This window comes from Sphaeramia orbicularis, chromosome 16 (genome assembly GCF_902148855.1).
Source record: "Sphaeramia orbicularis chromosome 16, fSphaOr1.1, whole genome shotgun sequence".
Lineage (NCBI taxonomy): Eukaryota > Metazoa > Chordata > Actinopteri > Kurtiformes > Apogonidae > Sphaeramia > Sphaeramia orbicularis.
Genome location: NC_043972.1, coordinates 60,033,678 through 60,046,193, shown reverse-complemented (window position 1 = coordinate 60,046,193; position 12,516 = coordinate 60,033,678). Strand labels below are relative to the sequence as shown.

General features: G+C 40.1%; 1 protein-coding gene and 1 long non-coding RNA gene across 2 annotated transcripts in view; both read left to right on the top strand.

Annotated features, from left to right (window-relative positions):
- The window catches only part of nr2f5 (nuclear receptor subfamily 2, group F, member 5), a 45,030-nt gene extending 36,306 nt beyond the window's left edge, over nt 1-8,724 (top strand). The window contains exon 4 of the mRNA XM_030158552.1: nt 8,295-8,724. Within this exon, the coding sequence (XP_030014412.1) occupies nt 8,295-8,614 (320 nt within the window). The 3' untranslated portion in view covers nt 8,615-8,724. The remainder of the gene's footprint in view (nt 1-8,294) is intronic.
- A 1,968-nt stretch (nt 8,725-10,692) lies between these two features.
- On the top strand, nt 10,693-12,226 carry LOC115435924 (uncharacterized). Its single transcript, XR_003937753.1, has 2 exons — nt 10,693-11,053; nt 11,790-12,226. It is a non-coding gene; the product is annotated as an uncharacterized LOC115435924 (long non-coding RNA).
- Nucleotides 12,227-12,516: the final 290 nt, after the last annotated feature.

Here is a 12,516-nt window from a genome sequence, read left to right as displayed (position 1 = left end):
TATATATATATATATATATATACACATATATATATATATAATTTTCAGTGAGACTCAGTTGTCCAATCCACTGATAAAAACTGTATTTGGACAGTTTATCAGTGCTTATACATGTTATACATTCACAAAAATACATTTATTCAACATTTTTGTTGTGAAACCTCCTGTAATTACACAAGATATTTGTCAATTAACAAACAAGTCTGGTTCAACTGACAGAACAAATACTTCTGTTACGGTTAATTGTCAGTAATTTTATCTGGTTTTATTTTTATTATTTTTTTTTTTTTTACAGTATTAAACTTTAAATTAACAGTTTAATCTCATAAATAGAAAAGAAATATTTGTGAAATTACGATACATTTGCAAATGTATTTTAACGGTATTATTCTGTGAAAAAAGAAAAAAAAAATATGGTTATTCAAAATAAACAGTGAAAATTCTGTTAAATTACAGATTTTTTTTTACAGTGTGGAACTATTGGGAAGGTCAGCAGTCAGACTGACTCAATAATAGTAAAGGCATTTTCATATCCATATATTATTAACCCTTTAACCCCTGAGCCTGACTCCAGGTAAACGTTAACATATTAAAGCTTCATGCCAAAAGTAAAAGTTTGTTTATTGTGTTTAATATGACCATGTTGTTACGGTAAATTTATGTTTAGAGTTTAAAACAGACAGCGCCTTTGGATTTCCACCTGGTTCCACTTCGGCGTGCCCTCGGACACGGGCTGGTCCTTCAGCCCTTTGACCAAACAGCAGAATGAAAGCCTCACTCCTGTTCATCATGTGGGCCCACTGACTCACATCCACAGGTCCATCCAAATACGAGTGCTTTGGTTTGTGGAGCTGCTGCTGCTGTGCTTGTGTTTATGTCCAGAGCCTGTGGACGTTCATCCAAACAGTCTGTGGGTTCTGTCGTCAGCCTGAATCCTGTCACATCTGGGCCACGGCACTGACAGATCCTGCCTTGGACCTGGGGGGTTGGGGGTGGGGGGGGGCGGGTGCTGAAATAGCCAACACTGAGACGTTCCTCACCAGTTCTTATCTTACCGGACGACGAGCTGTAAGCTATTGTCGTCTGTCGTCGTCCGTTACAAAACTTTCAATCGTCTTCTTCTCCGAAACTCCAGTTCTGATTGACTTCAGACTTGGTATACAGCTTCTGTATGATGATGTCAACACAAGGGATTGAAATTATGTCAATCCGGATCTGATTCTGGATTTGGTGCAACTTTGAAAAATGTTCCCATTATAACAGATAGGAAGTGGATTGATCCAATAAATCAGTATCAATGATATCAAGTTGGAATTTGAATTTTTAACAGATCTGATTGGAATATGACCAAAACATGGACTATTTCTGTAATAGAATAAATACACAGAACTGGGGGAGAATAAATGGATCTGGATACATTTCCCAAAGCTTTGAATTTGGCCGCTAAGATACAGGGACACTGGTCCAATTTTTATTTTATTAAATGTTTCCTCCCTTCTTCCTTTGCACCAAGGTTATAATAGTTTTGAATTTTTCATTATAGTTTAGGTTTAGTTAGTTTTGACTTTTTTTCTCTAATTCAGTTAGTTTTAATTAGGTTTTAGAGCAGGTTTGATAGTTTTTATTAACTGTAATTTTTTCTGAATGCTTAGTTTTAGTGTAGTTTTAGCATTAGTTTCAGTTTTTTCATATATTTTATCTTCCATCCTTTCCAAAGAAATAAATGAGGTTACCCTGGACTGAGCACAGACACATACATATTGTAGCATAGGTGGAAGCTTGGCAGGAAGTTAGGTCAGTGTCAAGTAACAACACAGATCGCACTTTTAATTTGACAAGCAAGAAGTTGTACATTGGAACTAACAATCACAACAGGATAGCCATTGCTCGGCCTGTGGCTGTCACTCATGGTGCAACTGTACAAAAATACAAAAATAAACAATAAAAGGCCAATAAACATTGCCATACACATATTAAGTCAAAACTAATACTAACACAACAACCCCGCTGAACTCCTGCACACAAAAACAACACATTTACAACAAAATGCCCTCTACCCACAATTGGGAGCTCACAGGTTGTGCGGACCTTCCTTTATTTTTTCATGGTTTAATTTTTTGGGATCCTGCACACCTCTTATTTTGGATGTGCGTGTCATTTACCTTTTTTCACAATATGTACAGTACCATGTAGAAATTCCATATAGCAGGTTGGGGGGGGGGGGGGGGGGTAAATAATGTAGGTGGGGGTGTGATCCATACACGTCACTTATGTGAAAACGAAACTGAAAGTTTCCATACTTTCACCGTTGGCCTCCCGACTTCTACACCTCTGTTATACCGCTGACCTGAGATGAAATATTCACGTTCTGTCCTGTATCAACACTGACAAAGACGAAAACGAAGGGCATTTTATCCATAATTTTTAAACATTTTAGTTAGTTTTGTAAACACACAATACAGTTTCAGTTAGTTATGTTTTTTTCGTTTAATGATAGTTTTTATTTATTTCAGTTAACAAAAATGTTTTCTCTATTCTAGTTTTCGTCATTTCGTTAGTTTTCATTAATGATAACAACCTCGATCTGTACGTGTTATAAGCTTTCCACATGTGTGTTCAGGCTGCGTCAAATACCACGCACTGACGGTTAGGGTTACATGAACAGAGAGTTCTGTGTAAATTCACATGCGATCAAATGGTGTTGAATAACATGTGAAAGGATGAAAATGCGTACATGTAACACCCAAATGCCATCAGAACTGGTGTGATATACAACGCAGTTTCCTCAGATCACTCACTGTTTGTGTGCTCCATTTTTATCGTTAACATCTTTAAATAAACTGTCCAAGGTTCACTGATCAGACTTCACTAGGGACGGACACTGAAATCGGTACTTTCATTGGTACTGACTGAATTCCGTCGGTACTACCGAGTATTGATTCACTTAAAGTCAAACGGTTCCACATTTTGGTACTTGAATGCATCCTTGCGTTGCGAGTGTCAGGCAAACAGTGGAGGAGTGTCTGCCTGACGTGACGACGGCATCGGACGCACAAGAGCGTGATGACGTCAGTGGAGGTTTGAAGATAACAGTAGGCATGGGGGATAGAGAGCACTGGAGGCAAGGTTATTATCATTAACGAAAACTAACGAAATGACGAAAACTAGAATTGTAAAAACATTTTCGTTAACTGAAATAAATAAAAACTATAATTAAAAGAGAAAAATCGGACCAGTGTCCCTGTATCTTACCAGCCAAATTCAAAGCTTTGGGAAATGTATCCAGATCCATTTATTCTCACCCAATTCTGTGTATTTATTCTGTTACAGAAATAGTCCATGTTTTGCCCATATTCCAATCAGATCTGTAATAAATTCAAATTCACACTTGATATCATTGATACTGATTTATTGGATCAATCCACTTCCTATCTGTTATGAAGGGTAAATTTTTCAAAGTTGCACCAAATCCAGAATCAGATCCGGATCCAAATAATTTCACTAACTTGTGTTGACATCATCATACAGAAGCTGTATACCAAGTTTGAAGTCAATCTGAATTGTAGTTTTGGAGAAGAAGATGACTGAAACTTTTGTAACGGACGACAGACGCCGCCACCGGACGCCACCGCCGGACGCCGCATGATGACAATAGCTTACAGCCTGTCGGCCGGTAAGCTAAAAAAAAATAACTAACTGAAACTGTGTTGTGAAAATGTTTTTTTCAGTTTTAGTTTTTGTTTTAGTTTTGTTTTTCCTTCATTTTCGTTAATGGTAAAAACCTTGGTTTGTACTGCTCGTCAGATCAGCCCTGAACGTGATATCATGAAATCGCATAAATATGGACTCCACTTTTAATTGGTGTTAACTGACATGTTATCTACCAAGGTTCTAATAGTTTTGGATTTTTCATTATAGTTTAGTTTCATTTAGTTTGGACTTTTTTTTCTCTAATTCAGTTAGTTTTCATTTGTTTTGAGAGCAGGTTTCCTAGTTTTTTATTAGTTTTCATTTTTATCTACATGCTTAGTTTTAGTTTTGTTTTAGTATTAATTTTAGTTTAGTCGTCTCTTTTCTCTTCTTCTCTGTCGTCGTATTCAAATAAATCCCAGACAGGACTCTGCTGCTTTAGTCTCCATGTTTCCAGGTAGAGTGGGGACCAGAAGACGACTGGAAACCACAAGTGAACACAAGTGACGGACCCTTAAATATCATATGGTGCCACTAGATAAAAGTGCTCGAGTGAAATAAATCGCTTTTGTATCAATCCGACACCAACAAAGACGAAAACAAAGGGAATTTTATCCATAATTTTTATCCGTTTCAGTTAGTTTTATAAACACACAATACAGTTTCAGTTAGTTGTCGTTTTTTTCTTTTACTTACAGTTTTTATTTATTTCAGTTAACGAAAATGTTTTTTCAATTTTAGTTTTCGTCATTTCCTTGGTTTTCGTTAACGGTAATAACCTTGCTTTGTGCTGCTCGTCAGATCAGCCCTAAACGACTGTGCCAAGCTCCGCCCACTTTCCGTGGTTGGCTGTGGATCCACCTCTCCTTGCTTTTCCTTTCATCAGGCGTCTCTCCTTCATGATTCCATCTATTATTGAAACCGGTCCCCCCCCATCCCCATGCCCCCTCCTCCTACCTCTCCCAAAACCCAGCCTCGAGCCGTGCCCAGACCTCGGGACCCCTGCCCCCACCAGAGGACTTGAATTATGTATGGTGGGTTTCAGTGAGACAGAGGGTTTTGCCACAGCCACGACCATGACCTACATAACCCCTGTAGCCCTGAGCAGCCCACGTGACGTCCCACTCCGAGGGCAGATGGAACTCACATCTCAAAGTCTGGCAAAAATTCTCAAGACGCACCGAGTCACACACGCCGGCGTCGTGTCGACTTTGGATGTGATGGAGGCCGACATGCACACGCGCAACAGACACGTTAAGAAACCTGACTCGTGCAGACCCGGTAGGATGAGCTAACAAGCTCGGACAAACACCAATCGGCTCTCACATCCTCCCTCCGAAACCCCTCCCACCCCGAAGCCCAGTCCCATCAAGCCGCATCAGAGCAGGGGCATCTCAGCGCTGCCACCCTGATCCTTCACCCCCACTGACCCGGAGAATGCCCAAGGTTGAGACAAAAGAACACAGCGCTTGGCGTGGAAAGGGCGCCCGCAGAGCTGTCGCATCGGCACGCGAAGTGGTTCCAGTCGCGCAGACAGATTTGCTAATCCTAACCCGCCAGTGACTGCCCTTGTCACGCACAACGCAAAAAAATGGCGGCCTTGACAAAAAAAAAAAAAAAAAGAAGCTCGTCCAGCGGGAAACATTCAGCTAAAGTGGGAGCAATTATTCAGCCAGAATGATACGAATATTGGCCGCGAGGGAGAGGGAGGGGGTGACACGGTCCATTAAAATATGAGGGAAATTAATTTTTTTTGTTGTGCGTAACTGAGGCCCAGCAGGGTTTCCACAGCCAACAGATCAAAGTGTGAGATGACAAAGGAGACCTACGATGCAAGGTGACAGGTTCAGACCTACGGCCCAGCGCTTTTAGACCAAAAGAACACGCTTGAGAAGAAATTACCCTCATCGAAAACCTTCTGTCCAAATGAGGGTTCACTCAGGGGGCAGAACCACACTCCCCCCCGCATGTACAGTGTGTGTCAGAGTCCAGTAAAAATGCGTCTTTGTTTTAGGTTCACACATCTCTGACCTCCTTCGCTAAATCCCCGGTGCACGCCGCCTCCACACACTGGGTGTGAAAAGAATCGCAAACAGTGTTACACACTCTCCGGTTCTGTGAGACTCGTTGTCGAGGCGAGGACTGGTGGGAGAGAGAGGGGAGGGAGGTGTGTGAGGAGGTGGAAGGCGGAACATGACCTCGAGCTGAGGGGGGGGGGGGGGCGGCTGTGAACACCGACAGCAGGGGTGAAGCAGATATGGATCTGTGCAATGACAGCCTCAAGTTTCAGCAGGAATCTACTGACTATAGGAATTTAACAAATATATTGTTCTTACTCTTTACTGTTTGCAACGTGATATCATGAAATCGCGTAAATATGGACTCCACTTTTAAGTGGTGTTAACTGGCATGTTATCTACCAAGGGTGTAAAAGTTTTGGATTTTTCATTCTAGTTTAATTTTATTTAGTTTTTTTTTTCTTTAATTCAGTTAGTTTTAATTCATTTTTAGAGTGGTTTGCTATTTTTTTATTAGTTTTCATTTTTTTCTAAATGCTTAGTTTTAGTTTAGTTTTAGTATTAGTTTTAGTTTAGTCGTCTCTTTTCTCTTCTTCTCTGTCGTCGTATTCAAATAAATCCCAGACAGGACTCTGCTGCTTTCTCCCAACTTTAGTCTCCATGTTTCCAGGTAGAGTGGGGACCAGAAGACGACTGGAAACCACAACAAGTGAACACAAGTGACGGATTGTTAAATATCATATGGTGCTGCTAGCTAAAATTGCTAGAGCGAAATAAATCAATTTCGGATCAATCCAACATTGACAGACGAAAACGAAGGGAATTTTACCCATAATTTTATACGTTTTAGTTTGTTTTATAAGCACACAATACAGTTTCAGTTATCGTTTTTTCTTTTAATTATAATTTTTATTTATTTCAGTTAATGAAAATATTTTTACAATTCTAGTTTTCGTCATTTCGTTAGTTTTCGTTAATGATAATAACCTTGCCTCCAGTGCTCTCTATCCCCCATGCCTACTGTTATCTTCAAACCTCCACTGACGTCATCACGCTCTTGTGCGTCCGATGCCGTCGTCACGTCAGGCAGACACTCCTCCACTGTTTGCCTGACACTCGCAACGCAAGGATGCATTCAAGTACCAAAATGTGGAACCGTTTGACTTTAAGTGAATCAATACTCGGTAGTACCGACGGAATTCAGTCAGTACCAATGAAAGTACCGATTTCAGTGTCCGTCCCTAGTGAAGTCTGATCAGTGAACCTTGGACAGTTTATTTAAAGATGTTAACGATAAAAATGGAGCACACAAACAGTGAGTGATCTGAGGAAACTGCGTTGTATATCACACCAGTTCTGATGGCATTTGGGTGTTACATGTATGCATTTTCATCCTTTCACATGTTATTCAACACCATTTGATTGCATGTGAATTTACACAGAACTCTCTGTTCATGTAACCCTAACCGTCAGTGCGTGGTATTTGATGCAGCCTGAACACACACATGGAAAGCTTATAATGAGTACAGATCAAGGTTATTATCGTTAACGAAAACTAACAAAATGACGAAAGCTAAAATTGAAAAAACATTTTTGTTAACTGAAATAAACAAAAACTATCATTAAAAGAAAAAAAATGATAACTAACTGAAACTGTATTGTGTGTTTACAAAACTAACTAAAACGGATAAAAATGATGGATAAAATTCCCTTCGTTTTCATCTTTGTCAATGTTGGATTGATGTGAAATCAATTTATTTCGCTCAAGCAATTTTAGCTAGTGGCACCATTCGACACTTTTTGGTCCGTCACTTGTGTTCACTTGTGGTTTTCCAGTCGTCTTCTGGTCCCCACTCTACCTGGAAACATGGAGACTAAAGTTGGGAGAAAGCAGCAGAGTCCTGTCTGGGATTTATTTGAATACGACGACAGAGAAGAAGAGAAAAGAGACCACTGAACTAAAACTAAATATTTTGAAAAAATGAAAACTAATAAAAACTAGCAAACCTGCTCTAAAAACAAATTAAAATGAACTGAATTAGAGAAAAAAAAAGTCCAAACTAAATAAAACTAAACTATAATGAAACATCCAAAACTATTACAGCCTTGGTATGAAGATGGAAGGTACAAAGGATGAAAAAGACAACAGGAGATTTAAGAAGATTTAGAACCAACACATACAGGAAGAAGATGCTGTTTGATTGGTTTCCACAAGTTTAACTGAAGACTTGTAAATACTTTTAAAAAAGCTACTATGAATACAATTTAAGACCTGATTCATGTTCACTCTGGCAGAAGTACTAAGACAGGGCTGTCAGATTCATGTTAGTTCAGTTCCACATTCAGCCCAGTTTGATCTGCAGTGGGCCGGACCAGTAAAATAATATCAGTGAAAAAAGGAAAATTTTATTATGATCAGGTTTACATCAACAAAGTTTCCTTAAAAATCTGAATAACATGAACAACTTGAATTGCCTGAAGAAAAACAAGTGCAATTACAAGTGCGATAATAACCTTGCTTCTTATGTTGTTCAGATGGTTTGATTGGATTCGTTGGTTAATGGTTGGTCCTTCTCTTCCTTCTAGATGCGATGGGCTTGTCAGACGTGGCCCATGTGGAAAGCATCCAGGAGAAGTCCCAGTGTGCCCTGGAGGAGTACGTACGGAACCAGTACCCCAGCCAACCCAACCGCTTCGGACGCCTCCTCCTACGCCTCCCCTCGCTTCGCATCGTCTCCTCTCCGGTCATCGAGCAGTTGTTTTTTGTGCGGCTGGTCGGAAAAACACCCATCGAGACGCTACTACGTGACATGCTACTGTCGGGCTCCAGCTACAACTGGCCCTACATGCCCACGGTGCAGCGAGACCGACCGCTGTCCCTGCACTACAACGAGAACGGGCCCTGAAGAGCAGCAGAGGCTCCGGCTGAACCGTCATCTGACAATCCATCCATCCATCTATCCATACATACATACAAACATCCATCCATCCATCCATCCATCCATTAATTCCATCCATCCATACAAACATACATACATACATATATACATACACACATTAATTCCATCATCCATCCATCCATCCATCCATTAATTCTATCCATCCATCCAGACCTCACCTCTCCGTCATCATTCCTCTCCAAATACACACTGACATCACATCCCGATCACACAAACCAGCCGATCATTCATGGCGCTCCGTGCACAGACTCGGTCGTCCGTTGCGATCCCTCGTCAGCCGGTGTAGTCTACCTTTGAGACATGGCACGAGATGGGCAGGTTGGTAGAACGGGTTACGGCGCAGTTCACCAGCAGGTCTGTTGGACTCACTTCAGATGTCATTCTCAAACCCAAAACAGAGGCAACAAAAAGACTAAGTGTTTGCTTCCTCATTGGTGCTATGCCTGCATTTCCAGAGGCTGCGGTCAAACGCCTCAGCGTGGCCAATACTCAGCGACGGCTTTGCTACCGGAACTCTTACCAACAAGAGCACATGGCCCGCTGTGACATTTAACAATTTCAGAGAAGAAATACCAGAAGCCATTAAAAAAGACAAACGCCAAAATGTTTTGGACTTTTATAGAAGACATGTTTTATTGTGTGTGTTTGTATTAGCACTGTTTATATGGAGAGAAAACACATGATTGTGTCGATATGTACAGTATATCATTGATCCATAGGCATCTATAGCAATTTTAGTGTTCGGTGGGGAAAAAGCTCAGGTTCAAAGGGTGGGTAGACCGGAGAGTCTCAAGGGACCACTATGTCCTGCTGGGTGATGATCTCATGACAGACGGACAGAGTTCCAGGCCCACTGGACTGTATGTTCAGTGAGACTGGAACTTCTGTGTACTGACGATAATCTGGCTTCACAAAATGTGTCATGAAAAAATCCGGCAGTTCAGAATACTGTAGTATATATTGGAATACGATAAGCACAATGATATATTGTAATTTCTTAGAACTAATTTTAGGAAGACTGTCATATGCCGCGTTTCCACTACGTGGTATCGGCTCGACTCGACTCGGCCTTTTTATGTTTCCATTATGAAAAAGGACCTGGAATCTGGTACCCGGTACTAGTTTTTTGGTATCACCTCCGCTGAGGTTCCAGGACTGGGGACCAGAAACTAAAACATGATGTGTAAACACTGCAGACCACTGATTGGTCAGAGTCGTCTCTGTGACCCGCCCTTTTACAAAAAACAGATGCAGAAGTTGACAGTAGATATGTCGGTAGGTGAATCCACACGATGGCAGCCTGTAAAACTACACCATGGTTTGTCGAGGAGGTTCAGACGTAAAAATTCAGCATAAGTTTGATGAGACGACACGCAACCAACAAGTTTATCAGCAACTCTGAGCAGATGACACGGAAAGAACACGCCACATCGCTATGACGACCAGGTACTGTAAAGTGGGTAGTATCCTGTAATGGAAACGGTCTCCAGGAATAGGACCTGGTACCAGAGTCGAGTCGAGCCGAGTCAAGTCGGCCTTTTTGCGTTTCCATTATGAAAAAGGACCTGGAATCTGGTACCTGGTACTAGTTTTTTGGTATCACCTCCGCCGAGGTTCCAGGACTGGGGACCAGATACTAAAAGGTGACGTGTAAACACTGCAGACCACTGATTGGTCAGAGCCATCTCTGTGACCCCCTGTTTTACAAAAAACAGATGCGGAAGTTGATAGTAAATATAGCGGTAAGTTAATCCACACGATGGCAGCCTGTAAAACTACACCATGGTTTGTCGAGGAGGTTCAGACGTAAAAATTCAGCAGGAGTTTGACGAGACAACACGCAACAAACGAGTTTATCAGCAACTCTGAGCAGACGACACAGAAGTAACGCGCCGCATCACTATGACGTCCAGGTACTGTAAAGTGGGTAGTATCCTGTAATGGAAACAGTGTCCAGGAACAGGACCTGGTACCAGAGTCGAGTCGAGCCGGTTCCATGTAGTGGAAACACAGCAAAAGTGTATAGACCACACAAGCTTATGCATACAATGTGAAGAAAAATAACAAATGTTACATAAACTTCAGCTTCTATTATCCAATCAGAAGTAACCCTGTGATGTCCAATTAGCACAAGTAGTGTTTGTGCAATCAACACAGTATCACAAAGTATAGTCCTGTGTACTCAGGTTGCTTTTTCAGTTTATATAGGCTAGCACAATGTGTGAAAAACATGCAATACCATTGTTCAACATTGTGATGATGATATGACTTCAGATAAATGAACTTCACAGTTGGACCAAACTGACCCCAAATAAACTGACGTACACATATGGCTTCATATGATTGGCCAAATGTTTAAATACACATTGTGTGTAAATAAAATGGGTAACACTTTATAACAAGCACACGCTATGGAGCATTAATAAATACTGAATTCATTATTTATAAAGCATATTTCTGACATGAATACTCATTAATATATGGTTTATAAGCACAGTTATAATGGTTTTACTAATCATTCATAATCATTCATCATTCAATCATACAGTTTGTTTTAATAATCCCATGTGCTGCGTCTTTCCTTTGTTACAATAACTCAGACTTTTGTGAGTCTTTAGGCATTTCCAGTCTTCAAATCTCATTTGTAAATGCTTTAGATGTCACAGATAGTGCACACTTTAGATGAGCTCACACCATAGACTGAATTAATGAGTAGTAAGTGCTTTAGAACTACCTGAAATAATGAATTCATGTGTTAAGAACTGTTTATAGGACATCTATTGGAGAAGAAATGTGTGTTAGTATAAAATACACACTAACATATTCACTAACCATTAGTACATGTCTGAATAGTGTATGTGTGAGCATAAATGCACATCAGAACTGGTTTGTAAGTGATGCAATACTAAATGTTTAAATGCTGAATCCATAATTTATAAAAGTATGAAAATACAATCATTAAGCACAATGTAGATGAGCTTATTAATGAGTAAAACCACTATAGCTGTGTTTATAAACCATATATCAATGAGTATTCATGTCAGAAATACGCTTTATAAATGATGAATTCAGTATTTGCTAATGCTTAACTAATGCTTCGTAGTGTGGACTTATTATAAAGTGTTATCATAAAATATTATGATATGTGGATGTCCTTAACACACCAACGATGAAAACACTGTTTATGGGTCAGCTGTAGTTTACAGTATATGTTATTGCTTAATATTCAAGCTCGGCCCACAGCTGATTAGAAAAAGGTATGATTGGAAAACAAGTATTCATTGAATAAAATTAAAGAAATGGTGAAAATGTACAAATCTGCATAATAGGATTCAAAGACAAACTGTCAAATTAATCTCCATAGCGTGTGCCAGTGTTCCTCGTCTTTTTTGCGTCTGTCGGGCATGTGACCCTCGTCCTCCAGGTAATAGACATATCCCTTGAGAATCTCCCACGGGCAAAAACAGACAGATAGACATGCCAATATTGGAACAACACCATCCCATTTTGCCAAAAGGGGAGAATTTACACTTATTAGCAGCTTGTGGCAAAGCTGAAAAAAAAAAAAAAAAATCTATATTGTTCTGAATAAAGGTAGTGGTGGTGATGCAGATGTATACGTTCACAATTGGACTGGGTTACATTGTGTTTGGGTCTCAGGGGGAGAGAGGCAGGGTGGTAAACAAATATAAATGAACACACACACACACACACACACAAATATATATATATATATATATATATATATATATATATATATATATACTGTATGTGTGTGTGTGTGTGTGTGAGAGCTTAGGCACTTGTAAAGGACTTCAAACCTGTTACACTTCTTCACTTGTTCATGC